A 19,943-nucleotide genomic window follows, 5' to 3' on the forward strand; every position below is an offset into this window, starting at 1 on the left:
GAATTAACAAAAATAAAAAGACAAACAACAAAATGTTTGGAATGGATGGGGTAGCACTCATTTTTTTCATTATTATTCAATTTTTTTCCCTAACAGAATCATCTGGAATTAGGTAAATAAAAAATGCCACCAAATTTTGATCTATGTTTTTTATATTAGATAAAATATAAAATCTATATAAAATAAATAAATATATAAATATAGACTTTAGACTAGATTTTGCTTCAGCTCAGCAACAGTCTAGTATAGCTGTATACATAAAAATATTTCTGATTTGATATATAATTTATTGAATATTTTTAGGTGCGCATATTTTTATGTCTGCATATACTGTTAACAACGAAAGTAGCTTGTACCAAGATCAATGGTCTTTGATTTTGTTGGATTCTGTTAAAAACAAAAAAGTAAAAAGATTAAAAAATTTATTTGATACACTTATCAATGGAGCAGATATAAGCCTTGTTGATGATTGCTGGTTTGAGTTCCTAGACAGTCATCCATCACATTTAGATGCAAGAAACAAGAGTGAAATGATATGCACAGTTTTTAATTGGATTTATTTATTTGTTAATGAAAAAATTAAGGTAATTTTTTAATATTTTATATTTTGTTATTTTAATATAAAAATTAAGTGCTCTTTGTCAATAAATATTTGACAATGAGTCCACTTGTTAATATTTTTAGTTTCAGTTTTAAATTTTCTTCTTTTAGTCATTTATTATAATACTTTAGAAATTTATATTGCTGAAATCTTTTTATTAAGGTCAAACAACAAGTTCGCCAAATTATATATATATATATATATATATATATATATATATATATATATATATATATATATATATATATATATATATATATATATATATATATATATATATATATATATATATATTTATATATGTATATATATATATATATATATATATATATATATATATATATCTCTATATATATACATCTATATATATATATATATATATATATATATATATATATATATATATATATATATATATATATATATATATATATATATATATATATATATATATATATATATATATATATATATATATATATATATATATATATATATATATATAATTAGTAAAAAACACTTATCTAACTTTTATCTTCGACTCGGAGTTTCACCATTGCTGGATCATCAGGAAGAGTACTTACTAATTAATTATTGCTCTGTTCTTTAAGAACATTGAGCACTCTATTTGAAAAATACACTAACATAATTTACATATATATATATATATATATATATATATATATATATATATATATATATATATATATATATATATATATATATATATATTTATAATATATATCTCGACTTGACTACCTTGACAAAAAGGAGACAACGAGAAGATATGATTCAACTTTTTAAATTCTTCAATGGTTTTAATGATTTGGAAACAATCAAAAAAATTAGTATTCAACAAACTCAAATGAGAGGTCACAGCTTTAAATATATCAAAGAAATCGCTAAGCAAGCATGTGAAAACTTTTTATTTAATAGATTGGTGAATTTATGGTATAGCTTGCCAAGCGAGTTGGTTAAAGCACAATCAGTTAACAGTTTTAAAGCAGGTCTTGATTGCTGAGTGAGCAGCAATCAATCAAATTGGCTGTCATAGTGTGTTAATACCACACTCCCTGGCTCACACCAGTTAGGGGTTGTCCATAAAGTATGTACGCCAAAAATTTCGAAAAATTGACCCCCTCCCCCTGTTGCTATGTGTACTTTTTAGCCCCCTCTCCCCTTCGAAAAGTACGTGAGCTTTTGAAGTACCCCCCCTTCTATTTTCTCTTTATGAGTTAAAAAGTTAAAATTTATAAAAAAAGAACAACATTATTTAATTTATTAGGAATTTAAATATTAGGAATTGTCCATAAAGTACGCTGGAAAAAAGTCATCAAAAAGTGGTGATATTCTTTATATTTTAAAACGTTCCATTTTATTAAAATAATTGCTCAATACTTTTCAAAAACAATATGAAGTATAAAATGAATTTTGGAATTCATATTTTAATTTTTGATTAATTAGCGCGATAATAGCGTGTTGCTAAGGGTAGCAAGTTTAAAAGCTAAAGTTTTAAAGTATTTTTAAACTTTAAATGATAATTTTTGAAATTGTTATTTTAAAAGTATTTTTTACAATTTTATAAACTTTATTTAAAAAAAAATTTTTATTATGAAAATAAGATACTATAAATTATTTCAAAACAAAACAAACAAACCCTGTTTGCATTTATTGTACCTTTTAAATTTTGTGCTTTAAATAATGAGTGAAAAATTAGTTTGAAGGCAGAATTATTAAAATTAATAATAAAATTATTTACCAACAAGTAGCAAAAGCTATGTCACAAAAAAGTAAACAGGAGCAACAGAAATTAAGCTAATAGATTGTGGTTTAAAGTTAAGCTTAAAGAATTGGCGTATGAATCAGTTTTAAAAGAACTCACACAAAAAACAATGGAAAGCAAAAGTCAGTTGATGTCTTTTTGGTCTAATGTTAAAACATCAAAGAATCTATCTATTGCAGTAAAGCTTGTTCTTATAAACGAAATATCAGATGAGGGACCAGAATCTTTGTTAACATCCGATGAAGCAGACAAAATAGATTTTATAATCGATAAAACACTAGCTACTTCTTCTAAATTTGATATTCAAAAAGTCAAAAACAACAAACAAAAGTACCAATTAATCAGCCGCAAAAACCTCATACTCCCCAACAAGAGAAAATTCAAACTGAAATTTCGCATTTAAAAGAGCAGCTGTTAACATTGGTAAATGTGCGCTATGCAAGATTGATAACTAACGAACTTAAAATAAAATCAATTTTTGTTGAAAAGCAAATAAAAATGAAACAAACCCGTCTTAAAAAAAATGAAACGCGAGGCAATTCATCAAAGACAAAGGAGAGCAAGTTTGAAACGAACACTTAATGATATTGTTGATGACAGGCCCTACTTAAAATCAAAACTTTCTAAATTCAATAGAGAAAAAAATGGTAGATCAGCTGTAATTGAAGATCAGCCAGATCTTCTTAATGCCATTGTTAACATTGCATCAATAGGAGCCACTGCTAGCGATCGACGAAGATTGCAGGAGGTATGTTCATGATGTTGATTTAGAAAAATTTTTTTTGCTAAAGCTGCAGAAACTCTAACTGAGGTATGGTCTGATATAGTAATTGATAACTATTCTGTTTGTGCTGAATATGTTGATCCAACTGTTATCAATACCGGACCAAGATTCAAAATAATTTGAAAATCATGTAAGACAAAGTCAGTATTTTTTAATGATCCTTAAGTGTGATGTTCCGAATCTCTGTAAACCTTGGCGAAGTTCCTGGAAAAAATATTTTTCTCAACGTTTTTTACCAGGTCCAGTTGTAATGTCTCATGCTGCTGAGGGAATTTTTATTCCTGAGCCAAAAGTAGCACGAAATATTCTTAAACCTTACTTTTCTTCTCTAGCGCAGCGTTTAGGATATATAGGTTCAAATATTTCGATGGAGGCTTCCTTTGATTTGTACTGCCCATCAATTTTACAACAAAAAATTGATCAAAGAACTTGCAAAACCTGCAAAATTTATTACGCTTCTAAAGCAAGTGTTAAGCATCACAAATGCGTGTTTAGAAACATAATCAACACTACCTCTGAGGAAAATAAAAATGACGATGAAAACAATGATACTCATTTAACAGTAAATGAAAGTAATTTTGATCATATTCATGTCATCGAAAACATATTTGATTGGGTGAAATCACCCTTTGATTTAGATCACCAACAATTTAAATTAATTGAATAATGAAGAATATATTATTAATTTTGTTTATACAATATTAAAACAATGTTTTAAAACCTATAAAGATAACAGTTTTTTTTTAATTTGTGATTACTTAAAAAAATTTTATCACCCTGCCCTTAACCACAACCTATACTTTAAAGGTACCAAACAAACATTCTCGCCAGTTTGTTGATTTAAAAGTTTATTGTTTGCCAGCAAAAGCGCTTAAAGATCAACTGCACAAACTTTTCAACAAGTCTTTTTTGTTTTATTTTGTGTAAACGATCTTTTAAATGATTGCAAAGTAATACACTTCACTGTCACCTTGATGTTCAAATTTTCAAACACTAAATTGATTGTTTGCATTTTTTTAGCTGAAATATTTTTTAAAAATTTATAATTTCCAGTTTACTCAAGCATCTTTGTTTATTACATTTATCAAAAAAATTACCCTAGATAAGATGATGCAATTTTGTAAAGTGACATTTTTTATATTTAAGAAATAATAACTATGTTCTCATTCACAAAAAATTTTCGTATTTATATAAGATTGAGCACAAATTTGTTTTCCTTGCAGTAATTAATCTTCTACTTTAATTGCGATACAACAACATAGGTGGAGGGTATGTAAAAACTGTGAAAAAACTATCCAGTAAAAACTGTGGCATTTTGAATGAAAATTTCCAGGCTGGATATAGTCAAAACAATTGTTTTGACCATCCCAAGCAAATCTTTTTGAATATCACAAGAAAATACAATAATTGTGCATTATTATTAAAACTTTCCCTATTCCTAAATAACTAATAAACGTAACCAAGTATGTGAGATGTTACATTTATAAAACGCTTCAAACGTAACTATGAGGTGCCAAATAAACGTTCCTGCCTGTTTATTTGAAACTAAAAACCTACAACATTTTTACCAAGTCCATTAAAACTTATTACGTTTTATTGTTAAATTTAAATTAATTTTACTAATTTTTAAGTTCCTTTGGTAAAAAGAACTTTAAGGTTTCCAAAAATAAATTATAATTAGATCTTCTTTAAGGGCAAGTATACTTCCCTCCCTCCTCAACTGTCATTTCATAGTAACGGTCATGGTTTTATTATTTAAAAAAAATCATTTATTATTATATTCAAAAATATCTAGTTATTTATTAAAAAACTTCTAGTTATAGATAAGTATTTGTGAGTGGTGATAAGTTAGAAATACAAGCATTAACTATGAAAAATTACTTTTTTAAATTAGTGCGTAAGTACTTTTATATTCAACCCCTCCCCCCCCCCATACGCTTTGGTACGCTTTTTGAAGAAACCCCCTCCCCCTATGAGCGTACATACTTTATGGATGACCCCTTACAGCAATTACTAATACTAATACTAATACTTTAAATGTTCTCATTATTTACAAATGGGTAATTCCATCAAAATGTCAGCCATAACATCCAAAATTAACTTTTAACAAACCCCAATAAATTTGGTATTAAATGAAAGGTAGATGGCTGTAGTTTTTAGTTCTGACATTAAATTTATTATATCTTTGTGGTAAGTTGCCAAAATTTGTTGAAAAAGAAGTGTCATCTATGCAGCAAATTCATTCGGTAACTATGTTAAACATTCATAGCTCTGTTGCAAGTTGCTATAAAACTAAAACAAAATAAAACTGGTTGATTTGTGACTCTAAAAATAGGAAGTAATTCATGTTCTACTTCTTTGTCATGTTTATCATGTTTTATTTTTTTTTATTAAATAAATAAAAATAAAAAATTTATTAAATTTTTATTTTATTTTGTATTTAATTTAGATAAAAAAAGTTGCAGTCAAAGAATTACTTACTTTTCTAGTAAAATGTAAACTTCATATCTTTGTTTCGTCAGTACTTCAATATTCTGATAATCAAACTGTTTTTGATGATAAAAATATATTCTTGTCATTGTTTATTATAAAAGAAGTTCTTAAACTTCAAAGTTTGAAAGAAACCAGTCATACTAAAGAATTGCTGGAACACTCTGTAATTGAAAATCTTATTCAGATTATTATCAAATGGAACAGACCAAAACTTATTAATGTTGCTGCGATTGATATTTTATTTTGTTTTTGTATGGAGCATAGAGAAGCATGCGAGCGAATAATGGATATTGAAGGTCATGAAAGCCTGGCATTGTTTATTTTAAAAGATTGGTCAGAAAAAAGTTTCATTAACAGGGGAAAATTTGAGGATTTCACTAAGGTAAGATAATCCAGGCAAAGTACAGCAGTGATGGTAAATTATTAAAAATATGTATATTTTTACTAAATTACCTTTACTTACCTGATTGAGTAAATTTACACTTTAAGCTTAACATCTCAGTAATTTCTAAAGCATTTTTTTATTGTTTATAATATTCAGCCTTCAGAATTAGGAAAAATGAGGTTAGCTATTTATTGCTGACCTTAAACTGTTAAAAGTTGGTATCAGGTTGGCAAAAAAATTTGACCCAAAGGTTTTACCATAAAACATAAAAACAAGGTTGGCAACTTTTTGCTGACCTAAGCACGTTTAGGTCGGCATTGCCGAATGCTTATCCTAATTCTGAGGGTTGAATATTGTAATAATAAAGTAATATTCTAGTATTATTTTTCTATGATCTAAAAATATGTTCTAAAATCTGTTGTAAAATGTTCTAAAAATATGTTCTAAAATGTTCTAAATCTGTTTTCTAAAAATCTGAATTTTTTTTTTAAAAATATTATCTTAAAATTCTTAGTTCGGCAACAAAGATATGGTGTACAAAGTTTTTCAAGTTGAAGGTTGGTCTTCAATAGAAGATACCCATTGGAAACTACCTAATGACATAGATTATGAAATTGCATTTCCCCTACTTATTTCTGGCTTTTATGCGAAAGTTTTTGCATTAAAGATATTTACTCAGGTGTTTATTTTACCCATTTAGTTGTTAGTTTTTAATCATTCACTCAAGTGTTTGTTTTCACTCCTTTACTCAGATGCTTGTTTTCACTCATTTACTCAAGTGTTTTTTTTTCACTCGTTTACTCAGGTGTTTGCTTTCACTTATTTACTCAGATGCTTGTTTTCACTCATTTGCTATTTTTGCTCTCAACATGGCTGCAAGCTAAGTTAAGAGTTAACATAAAACAAGGAAGTGAGTCAAAGAGAAAAAAAGACAAGATTTGATTACTATTAACATATCAACAGCTTTCAATAATGTCTGTCTGGTCATCTTTATAAGCTCAATTTATATGGTGTATCTAGTAATATTTTTTTTTCATCCCTGGTCCTGTTGTTAGGTTTAGGAATATTTAGATTATTAGGAATGTCATTAATAAACATGAAGAACAGCAAATTGCTTTTAGCATCACAGATATTACATGAAATAAAGAAGAGTGTTGCCCATCAAGGAAAACACTATTTTTTATATTGTAGATGAAGACAAGTGTTGTCTTTGACAACACTTGTCTTCATTTACATCATAACTTTATAACTGTGTTTAGAAATGGATTCACTAGTTTTAAAATCTTTTTTTAAACAAAATTTTTATAAAACTTGTGTCCTAAAGACCAACTGAATGATAAAAACCGATTGAATGATAAAGACCAATTAATTGATAAAAGCCGATTGAATGATATAGATTTTATAGATACTACACACTGATAGATACTACGCACATCCATTTTATTGTATAGGATTTATAGATACTACACACTGATAGATACTACACTCATCCAGTTTATTTTACAGATTTTATAGATACTACACACTGATAGATACTACACACGTCCAGTTTATTATATAGGTTTAATAGGTACTGCACACTGATAGATACTACTCTCATCCAGTTTATTTTATAGATTTTATAGATGCACATGATATATATCAGTAATTTTGCATAGATAGTTTTAAACGTTAAAAATATCTTTAATTCAAATTTATGGTTAGTAGCTAAGATGACTTAGTCCTATATATAGCAAATATCTCCAGAAGTATATTACTTGTCACTTTATCTCCAGCAAATATCTTTAGAAGTATATTTCTTGTGATTTTATCTCCGGCAAATATCTCCAGAAGTATATTACTTATCACTTTATCTCCTCCTAGTATCTCCAGAAGTATATTAATTGTCACCTTATTATAGTGCTAATGCTAATATTTGTTTGCTTGACTTCTTTCTAATTATGTGTTGCAGTACTATAATATGCGGATTTGATACATTCTCTTGCAACTATGTTGTACATAATATATGTACTAATATGGATTTGATACATTCTTTTGCAAGTATACTGTACATTCTTTTGCAAGTATATTGTACATTCTTTTGCAAGTATATTGTACGTTCCTTTGCAAGTATATTGTACATTCTTTTGCAAGTATATTGTACATTCTTTTGCAAGTATATTGTGCATTCTTTTGCAAGTATATTGTACGTTCTTTTGCAAGTATATTGTACATTCTTTTGCAAGTATATTGTACATTCTTTTGCAAGTATATTGTACATTCTTTTGCAAGTATATTGTACATTCTTTTGCAAGTATATTGTATGTTATTTTGCAAGTATATTGTATGTTCTTTTGCAAGTATATTGTATGTTCTTTTGCGAGTATATTGTACATTCTTTTGCAAGTATATTGTCCATTCTTTTGCATTTATATTGTACGTTCTTTTGCAAGTATATTGTACATTCTTTTGCATTAATATTGTACGTTCTTTTGCAATTATATTGTACGTTTTGCAAGTATATTGTACATTCTTTTGCTAGTATATTGTACATTCTTTTGCAAGTATATTGTACATTCTTTTGCAAGTATATTGTACGTTCTTTTGCAAGTATATTGTACATTCTTTTGCAAATATATTGTACGTTCTTTTGCCAGTATGTTGTACATTCTTTTGCTAGTATATTGTACATTCTTTTGCAAGTATATTTTATGTTCTTTTGCAAGTATATTGTACATTCTTTTGCAAGTATATTGTACATTCTCTGGCAAGTATATTGTACATTCTTTTGCAAGTATATTGTACATTCTTTTGTAAATATATTGTACTTTTGCAAGTATATTGTACGTTTTTTTGCAAGTTTATTGTACATTCTTTTGCATTTATTTAGTACATTCTTTTGCAAGTATATTGTGTATTCTTTTGCAAGTATATTGTACATTATTTTGCAAGTATATTGTATGTTCTTTTGCAAGTATATTGTACATTCTTTTGCAAGTATATTGTACATTATTTTGCAAGTAAATTTTATGTTCTTTTGAAAGTATATTTTACGTTCTTTTGCAAGTAAATTTTTCATTCTTTTGCAAGTATATTGTATGTTATTTTGCAAGTATATTGTTCGTTCTTTTGCAAGTATATTGTACATTATTGTACTTAAAACATAAAAATTAAAAGATTACGAATGGACTCACAATGACATTTTAATGAAGTTTATCAAATCATAATCATAATGAAAATCATAAGTTCTTTTGTTTATCAAATCAAAAAAAAATCTAAAATTATTAACTTGCCTTAGTTTTGTTGTGGCTTCTTTTGTTTTAACATAAAAAACACTTTACTCACAGTGCAGAGTCCAAGTTAATGGGACAGTGGACAAGGATGTTTATTAAAAACTACTGTAAATTTTAAGCAGATTCTAGAGACAAATGCTCAATCATGAAAATTGGCATCAAAGAATAAACAATTTTTACTAGGTGGACTAAAAGACAGCTTGATAGAATTACTGATTGGTGATAGCCAATGATGAGGCTGTTCATCTATTATACTATAAACTTTTAGTAAAATCTTAGAAAATTAAAAAAGAAAACAAAAACTCATGCTAACAAAAAATTTATTTGAGTTATTTAAAATTTAACTTATGTTAAAGAAAGGCTCACTTCAAAGGTTCACTTATTTAATTGAATGTTGTTCAAAATGTTGTTCAAAAAAGTTTACATATCAATTTTTAACAAAAAGTGTTAATGTATGGCTTATTTATGTCATTAAAATATGTTGTGAATAAATTAAAAAAATTATAAAAGGTGTACAAATGTGTGTTCATGAAAACTAGAATGTTATAACGTAATAATAGTTACTTTTATATTATCATGTATAAAAATTATTGTTTTGAATACATAAATTTTTATAACTTTCTTTAGATTGCTAACATGAACAACAGATATAGAATGAAACTTTATGAATCTTTAGATGTTAGAAAGGTATTTATAAATTTCAACCTTATAATATTTAATGCATATATAACTTAAAAATATACAAATATATATGTATATATATATATATATATATATATATATATATATATATATATATATATATATATATATATATATATATATATATATATATATATATATATATATATGTATATAGATATAGATATATATATATATATATATTTGTATATATATATATATATATTTGTATATATATATATATATATATATATATATATATATATATATATATATATATATATATATATATATATATATATATATATATATATATGTTTGTATATTTTATAGTTATATATCTACAGGGCTGAACCCAGACCTGTTTTAGTACCACTAGAACAGTAATGAAACTCAATTTAAAAATTGTTATGAAACACAATTTAAAGACTATGAAATGTATAAAGAACTTGTTTTTTTCCAAAAGATAGAGCGATTTTAGAATATCCATTATAAAGAAAATAAATATATATATTAAAATACATATTATAAAGAAAAGCCTCACTTATTCATTACTTGTAGTTATTTCATTTTATCTTTTCCCACCTCCCGCATTAACCTTCCTCCACTATTTTGCTGACCAAAACATTTCCTAGATTTTATGGGATTTAATTAAAAACTATTTCCAGGATTTCATCAAGGAAGATTAATTTGATTTGAATTTAATTTGATTAATTTGATTTGATGTTATAAAATTTAAAGAGGATTAACTTAAGCATTATCTTGTAATTATATGAAAATATGATAACGTTATCATGTGATAATAGATCAGATAAAATTTTAAAATACATTTTTTAAAGTTTTATCTTTTATCTCAACTAAGGCATAACAGAGTCTTGATCCAGATATTATTACCGGTCAGATTTTGCTAAAAACTGATTAATCGCTATTGGCACCAAAATGGCAGACTGATCCAAATAGTGAAAATAAACAAAATAAGTAAATAACCAAATCAAAAGACCAAATAACCAAAAGAACCTGTTTATTATAAAATAAAGCAGAAAAAAATCAAAAAGTATTTATAGAAAAATACCACTCTGCATATATTACTCATTTCTGCGGTTTTGTCAATTTAACAAACACACGGTTTAATGAGCATGATGTCAAATATCAATACTCAATATTATTCACAGTTCACAATTTTTGTTTTATATTATAAAATATAAGTCATTAAAATCTAAACAAATAGTTTTAAATAACTTTGAATATTAAATAAGTTTAAAACTTTAAGTATTAAGTGAATTTTATCATAAATAAAAGGAATTATAAGTCTGAAACAACTTTTGGAACATCTACAATTAATATTTTCAAATGTAATTATGTAACCAAACTATCCAGATTGTATTCAGAATCGGCAAATACCTAATCAAAAAATCCGGAATGGGCAGAAAAATGCCTATCGGTTATGCCCTGATCTTAACATCTTCTTTTTTCTACAACAGCAACTAGAACAATTATTTTGATTTAAACAATATAAAAATAATATATAGTTTAATAATATATAATATGTAACTAATAATAATAATAATAATAATAATAATAATAATAATAATAATAACAATAATAATAATAATAATAATAATAATAATAATAATAATAATAATAATAATAATAATAATAATAATAATAATAATAATAATAGTAACAATAATAATAATAATAATAATATATAACAATGTAAAATAAAATATAATTTAATAATGTAAATATATAATATATATTGTACCAAAATACTTTTGCATATAAATATGGTTTATATCTAATATAAATTTTTTTTTAAAGCCTGTTTTAGGTTGGCTCTCGACTCCTTCATTAGGACCTAGTGTTCAAATGATTATGCAACTCGCATCCTATGTTCTTTATAATCTTATGTTAAGTGAAGACATTACAAAGAAACTTGTCAATGAAACTAACCTTCTTGATATTCTTGATACAGGATGTAGGTTTTAGCTACAATTAGTTGATACGTAATATCATTGTTAACAGTGTATGTTTTGTAAGTAAGAATTAATTGTAAGTTATTGATGCATAATTGTTTTAATTTTAATACATGATGTTTCAATTAAAATAATTGATGTTGGATGTAATATGTTATATATATAGGGAAAGATTTTAATTAGTAATTCCAGTTGTCATAATATTAATTTGTTTTAGTTTTTATAAATTATAGCTAGTTTTTTTAAATATTTTTTTTATGTGTTGAATATTTATACTGGACAAGTTACTTCAAAAATTAATACAATTGTGTTATCAGTGTACGCCCTGTTATACAGGGTTGCCACCAAATCAGGGAATTAAGGGAAACCCAGGGAAGTTTAGATACAATCAGGGAAAATCTGGGGAAAAAGATTGATTTGGTCAAAAATCAGGGAATTTTTTAGTTTCATATTATTTTATTTTATTATTTTTAAATGATTGATGGTAAATAGTATTTCTTATTTAGGTATACTAGTTAAATAATCATATTACTCAAAAGATTGTTCGAATATAATAATATTTGATCATTATTTTAAAAAATGAACTTTTTTTCTGGCTGTTTATTTACAGTTAAATGTTTTAAATGAATTAAGTAGATTTTAAATGGCAACTTATTTTAATGAAGAATGGTTAAATGATCCATTGTTTGAAAAATGACCGGTAAATGACAGAAAAAAAGTCAGCAAAGTGCAAAACATGCTGTGTTCCATTAACTTTTATTTAACTTATCAAATATGGTTTAGAGTGCTGTGACAAGTTGTTTGGAGGGGCAAAAAAAAATATTTAGAAATTAAAGCCAATTTTTTGGTTCTTTAGACCTGCACAGTCAATATCCAAAAACAAACAGTTTGTTTAGTAGATCAATCTGATAAAAATTGTCCAGGAATCAGATCTGTTTTGCATTCAGCACAAAACAAAATCTCATTGAGCTCTTGTAATCAGAAGGTCCACTGTATCAAAAAAAGTTCCCTCAGCGCAACTTCTAAATCCTATGAGATGGGTAAAAGAAAACTAGGTTATGTTAAATATTTTGGTTTTGGGAATTATGTAGACTTTTAACAGATTTTAAAAAAAAATTATCAAGAATCTTTTATTTATACTTATGTATATAAAAAAGGATGTAATAAAATTTTTTTTTATACTATATAAGAAAAAGGTTTTTTAATCTTTTACTAGCATTTTAAAAGATTCACTCTGGAAATCATTTTAGACCAATTTTTATTTTATTTTAGGGGCTTCAGCATAAACAGTAATATGCTTAATGAAAATATGAAAAAAAAAGTCATTTATCTCTTGTTGAAGGATCAAGGATTATCAAGGATTTATCATTTCTTATCACCTTATCAAGGACTTTAAGATATCTAACAAATTGAAGGCTCGTTAAGTAGAAATCAACAGTGGAATGATAAAGAATATATTTGTAACACCTCATTTCAATATAAAAACTAGTGGAAATTAGAAAGTTGCAGGCAAAAGGAAAAATGTGATAATGCTTTTTGTTACCATAATGAATCAAGAAATATTAGAACTTGAGGAGCAAAAAAAAAAGATTCGAGTGTAGTATGTAGTATAAAAGACAAATTTTATTTCTTTCTTGAAAGACATAGTTTAACATTGCAGTTTTTTTTTGTATATGGATATTAGTCAATCTGTTTTTTTTTTTGGGCGGTAAAAAAGAGCATGTCTAGGACTTAATGTTGAAATTTTAATGCTAAGTTTTCGAGTTTGAATGTTAGGAATATCAGGGAGAAATAAGCAAAATTTCATTTAAAAAAATCAGGTAAAATCAGAGAATTTTATTCCAGAATTATAGTGGCAAGAATTATAGTGGCAAGAGTTATAGTGGTAAGAATTATAGTGGCAAGAGTTATAGTGGCAAGAGTTATAGTGGCAAGAGTTATAGTGGCAAGAATTATAGTGGCAAGAGTTATAGTGGCAACCCTGAATTCCAGGATTATAATGGAAAAAGTTGTAGTGGCAACCCTGAATTCCAGAATTATAATGGCAAGAGTTGTGGTGGCAACCCTGTTATAAAGTAAAATTAAAATTAAAATCTATTAAAGTAATAAAGTCATTAAGATTTTTTATAAAAACTTTTATTTAAGATAAATTTTAAATTTGATTGGACATTCAGTCAATGAGTTAATTTTCCTAGGTTCTAATAGTAAATCATTATACACTCTAGCACTAGAGTAATACAAAGAACGAAGTCAGATTTTTGAAACTTTATTCAGGTGGTAATTATTTCTTGTTGCTTCTGCCTGGTTGAACACAAGTTTTTTTTACCTGAATGTTTTTTGATGAAATATGTTACCTATTGATTTGCATTAAATTAAAAATTTTTTGGTTTTCATCTTCAAGATTCAATTCAATTTGCATAATGTTTTGTTTAATATTTATTAAAAACAGGTGAAAAATTATTGTGACATCATCATCATCATCTGTATATGCTTATCATTTAAGTCCTTTAAAAACAGTAATGGGTTATGTTTATTCCTTTACATTTTAAAAACTTGCAAGATACCCTATGCAAATATTAATACAGTTAAATATCCTATTGATTCACAAGCTCAAGAATTTTCTCATTCTTTAAAAAATAACATTTATGTAAACACTATTCTGTTAGTTTTTCTCAGATAATTTTATCAGCTCTTTAACATTTGAAAAAATCCTCAAGAAGGATTGTGTTTATGGTCCTATCATTAATCCTAATATATCAAGAAGAATTGTGTTGACCTCATTTAGAAAGATTAACAGTTATAGATTTACAACGTGGTTATCTTTCTTTCTTGAATCATTCAAAAAGAAAATTAATGAATTTTTTTTGAATTTTTCAATTGGTTTTTATAATCTTTTAATACTTTTCTTTGTTTACAATATATTTATTACAATATATGCAATATATTAAATATTAATATTATAAAATATTATATAGTTTTACTTTTTAAATTTATAGCATTTTTTGTTTTTAGTATTTAATCCAAGTTGGCATATTTCTCGTCAATATCAAATGCTTGTGTTTGCTGTTGCGAAACATGGAGGCACATTGCGAGATGCTTTGTTGAAAAATAAGGTACTTGTATTTAGTGTTTGTTTTTAATTCTATATATGGTTTAATATAATATAATCTTAATTCTTGATCAAATAAATTATAGTTATGGTATTTACAGCTTGTTTTTTTTTTGAACCACAAAATTTGTTTCAAAAATTAGTGATTTGAATCACTAGATTTGTTTGAAAATTAGTGATGTCATGGTATAGCTGCATTTTTAACGCATAGCTATAACTTGTGCCCTGGTGTTGCACTCAGTTTTATGACAAATAGGATATATTTGTGCTTATTCCTTCTAATGAAATTTTTTGATGTTTCATAAAAAAAAATGCCAAATATTTTTTTTTCAAAAAATATTTGATACTATTGCCCACAGTCTTACAAGGACTGGTCAGCCTAATCTTTAATCTGTTTATAATCTGCATGAAAAAATAAGGCAGGCTTAGATTCAAATTTTACATCTAAATATATGAGAAAGCTTCTTTACTTGCCTATACATCTCTTTATAATAATGCTAAACTTAATAGTAGTAGTGCCCCTTGGAGCGTGTTTGACACAGAACCCTTTGCAGCCATTGCAACCGAGGTAATAGCGAGAAAGACTCTTTTTATATCAAGTTTTACAGTTTTTACTTTCTCTTGAAAATTGCGTTGCGGCAACATCTCTTTCATTTTGACCTATAGGATTTATTTCCATTTTATAAAGTCTTTTGTTTGTAAAATAGTTATAATATATATGTCAGTTATGGCGCCTGTGTGGCAAAGTGGTTACCTCGCTGAGCTTCTGAAGCAAAGCGCCATGGATGGAATCCTACCACTGGAACTTTTTTTTTTTTTTAAATATTTTTGATTTTTCTAAAATACGAAATGAAACACTTTTGAAGTTTTATAGATATTATAATGGGTGGTTACTAAAAATCCGGACAAACTTTCACTCATCATTAAAAAGAGTTTTTAGTTATTTATTTATTTTAATTAAGTTTGTCTTTAACCAGTCTGTTTCTTCGGATTCGGCCAACTCTAACACGAGTTGACCCAAAAAGTGAAAATACAAGCTTAAGGTCAATATTTTTCAGGCAAAGCTTTATTCTGGTTTGTAGTTGCTTCACTTCTTTTGCTTGCCAGTTACTCTCATACACTTTGCCTTTCAAAATAGACAAAAAGTCTTCTATTGGACGACACTCCGGTACGGCTGGCGGATTGTCAACTTTTTTGATAAAATTGATGTTATCAGTCTCATAGCAGTTGGTTACGGTTTTGGCATAATGCGATGACGCCAGGTCCGGCCAAAATATATAATTACCATCGGCATGATGAGCGTTGATGAACGGCACTAATCTTTTCTTTATACAATTAATTTCATAAATGGCTTTATTGACTGCAAGGCCGCTGGGGACAAAAAATGGCTTTGAAATACCTTTGTCAGAAACGGCAAGCCAGACAAGCACCTTGGGTTCGAACTTGCGTTTTTTGCAATATTTAACACTTGGTGGAGTCTTGTCTTTGTTGCTAGAGTAGTAGGTGCTGTTTCCATTAATTGTTGAGTGTGACAGCGTAAAGTAGGACTCGTCGTCAAGGATGACCAATTTTCCTTTAAAATCACGATAAAGACGATTAATGCCGGTTTTGATTCGCTCATTCTGGTTTATTTGTCAATGAGGTATACCCTGTTTTGTATAATTTTTGATGTCAGTATACTTGGCAAGAGTTTTAATGATATGTGAATGACTGCATCCATATTTTCGACCAGCTTGCCTCATCGAAACTCGGTGACTGTAATCAAATATGGTTTTCAGGCGCTTGATACCCTTAGGGGTCATGATTTTGGTCACACGACCACTTCCTTGCACTCTTTTGTGCCCAGAATCATTCTCAACATGTTTGATTATATCATAGATAGTGCTTCTTGGAATTTTTTCATCATTGAAGTGAGCTACTGTGAACTTTTTTCACCTTGCAATTTATTATTCAAATAGAACTCGTAAATCCGTTTTCTTACCTCTTCTTGCTTGGCCATCATTATTTTCTTAATTATTATTAATTATCTAAAAACAAGTAAATTAACTTATAGAGAATTAAATAAGCTTTGAAATGGATATAAGCATGAAAAAAAAAGATTTAGCTTGTGGCATTAAAAATTCAGTTAAAGTTAGTCCGGATTTTTAGTAACCGCCCGTTATACTATAACAAACAAAAGAGAAGAATTTTTAAAAAAGAGAGAATTTTTTAAAAAAGCTTAAAATTTCTAAAAACATCAAAACACCAGTTGCGCTTATGTCATGATAGAGATACTTATGTTATTAATGTGCTCAGGTAATTAGTCCTAATAAGCTGCGGATAGTCTGAAAAAAAAATGATGGCCTAAAACTTAATAAAAAATTTAACAAGACAGTCCTGCTACTACAAAAGTTGCTGCTGTGGAGGCAAAGAAAAACACAAATCCTGTAGCTAGTAAAAGTTTTAAAATTTTATTTTAACAATTAAAAGTCTTTTTTTGCTATATATATGTTTTTTTTGCTATAAATATATGAAAAAAAAGGAGGCGGATTTGAACTCTCGCAAAACGATACTAATGACAGCACATTAAACCACTGATCTATCAGATTTATGCATGTTATTTAAAAATAAACCATTTTAAAAATTGATATATATATATTGATTGCAGTTAATCAACTCTATTTAAGCAGGTTCTCTAAATATGCACAGCTTTATTGCAAAACATCTAATAACATAAAATAACATATATATATAACATTAAATTATAATAAATAAATATGTTAGAAGCAAATGTAAAAAATCCACTTTTATGATGTTATTATACAGGATATGAAAAAGCTTTTCTAATAATTACAAGTCTTATGCTGAAACTGTTTTGTTTTGAATTTTTGTATTTATGTAATTGAATACAAGAGTTGAATATAAGAGTTGAATACAAAATTGACAAAATTGAAAATGTATGAAAAATATTTTGTCATCCAAGTGGAAAATTTGCAACTTCGATTTAAGATTTGTCATGACAAATTCTCTTTTGATGATTTCTGTTTGCTTCATCTTCTTAGTTCCGTCATTTGTATTGCATTTGGGTACAAATGTTTATAAGTATAAACATCTTTAGCATAAGTTGAGTTTGCTGGGTGTATATTAGGGTGGAGTGAGTTTGCTGGGTGTATATACAATTGTTTATAATCTATGTATTATTATGAGAAAACTTTAAAAAAAATTTTCAACTATCAGAAATTTTTTTGCTATATATATATTTTTTTGCTATAAATATACACGGTACGATTAAAAAATTTAAAAATTTATTATGCTTAGGGTTGGACTTGAACTCCCTAAAAGACACTGGTGACAGCGCACTAAACCACTGAGCTGTTAAAGATGTGCTTCTAGAAAAAAAAAACATTTTGTAAATCTCTTATAAGCTTTATGTATGCAGAAAAGGCGCGCATGTTAATTTTTTTTGCTCTTAAAGTAATTTTTTAGAATGAATTATTTTACTAAAAAATATTGAGGTAAATGAGGAATAAATATATAAATTGACGGTTTGGTAAAAATTCGTATTTTAGGGATCTGCTATGTTAGACTTAAAAAAAGCTCATATTTTTATGGGTCCAATCAGCTAGTAATTAATTGTCTAATTTAATTATACTCATAAATAATTAATTGCTAATTGTCTAAAAGCTTAAGGTATTAAATTGATGATGTAACATTAAATAAAACTTTAAAATCCATAGATTCTTTTCAATCCATTTTTTTACAAATATTCATGTATATTTAGTATTCATGTCTATGGTGTAACTTTTCATTCCAATAAATTACTGCAAAATTACCGCAAAGATTTGCTCATTTTTAAACTTATTTAATTTTGTTTCATCTTTGGATCTCAGTGTCGATGGTTATTATCCATTGATTAGCAAAAGTTTGAATAAATGTTTGGCCTTGGCATATACTTACATATCAAATTAATTTATGTTTCGAAAATTTGTTTAAATTCTACTTAATGTTCTAATTGAGTTCTAATGATCATTTATTTATATGCACCTCTTCACTCAATCACTTTTCTCTTTGTTCTCCTTCTCAAGATCTTTTCCATGCTATTTCTGACAAATTTGACCAAGCACTTTCTCTTGATTGATTTAAAACTCAGTTTTGTTATTATTGTTCAATTTTCATCACATTTAATGACTTGGATCGAGTACTTTTGACCCTGTTGGCACAGTTTGCTCAAAACTGTTGACAATCTCTGACTCTGATATTCTCAGTCTCTATCTCAAATAATTAACTCTGTGACTTTTTTTCAAAACACCCTTATTACTTACCTTCACTTCTTAATTTGTGTTTTGTTTCTGTACCTAGCTTGTTTTCAGTTTTTTCTTGTACTCCTTTGGGTGGTTTGGCCCATACTATGATCTCGCTTGATCACATACCATAATCTCACTAAAACTACTTCAGGACTAAACCCTTCTTAATACTATCTTATAGCTGACCATTTATGTATTATAGTTTTCGCATGCTTTTGCTAGTGCATTTTCTAATTACAATTGGATTATTATTTCAGGATCACAATTTTCCTGTCATCTCAGAGTTTAATTTTTTTTAAGTTAATCCTTATCGCAATAATCTAGATCTTTCTATATTTATGAATTGTAATGTACTCAATGAGTCATCTACCCTTCATTTTTAAGGATTAACTTTTACTTCCGATCTTTCTTGTAAACCATATATCAAATCCATTGCAAAGTCGCTAAAGTTCTTCATCTGCTAAGCTTTTACAGTGCTTGCCACTTTCTTACTCTTCTTTATCTCTATAAATCTCAAATTCTTTCCTTCAAATTCTTCATATGTTAGTTTTACTAGTTGCTTTTACTCAGCCAGTT

The 19,943-nt window shown here is 26.8% G+C and overlaps 1 protein-coding gene across 3 annotated transcripts in view; it reads left to right on the top strand.

Moving 5' to 3' along the window:
* Positions 1–269: 269 nt before the first annotated feature.
* LOC101238502 (uncharacterized) overlaps positions 270–19,943 on the top strand; it is a 40,679-nt gene continuing 21,005 nt past the window's right edge. Inside the window, exons 1-6 of one of the 3 annotated variants that reach the window (XM_065808278.1) lie at positions 271–584; positions 5,618–6,043; positions 6,561–6,725; positions 9,946–10,005; positions 11,821–11,977; positions 14,988–15,088. In XM_065808278.1, coding sequence (XP_065664350.1) covers positions 318–584; positions 5,618–6,043; positions 6,561–6,725; positions 9,946–10,005; positions 11,821–11,977; positions 14,988–15,088 — 1,176 coding nt within the window. In that variant the 5' untranslated portion in view covers positions 271–317. Of the gene's footprint in view, positions 585–5,617; positions 6,044–6,560; positions 6,726–9,945; positions 10,006–11,820; positions 11,978–14,987; positions 15,089–19,943 lie in introns of all 3 variants that reach the window. The other 2 variants (XM_065808280.1, XM_065808281.1) reach the window with 2 other exon arrangements.

Source organism: Hydra vulgaris, chromosome 10 (genome assembly GCF_038396675.1).
Source record: "Hydra vulgaris chromosome 10, alternate assembly HydraT2T_AEP".
In the NCBI taxonomy this organism is placed as follows: domain Eukaryota; kingdom Metazoa; phylum Cnidaria; class Hydrozoa; order Anthoathecata; family Hydridae; genus Hydra; species Hydra vulgaris.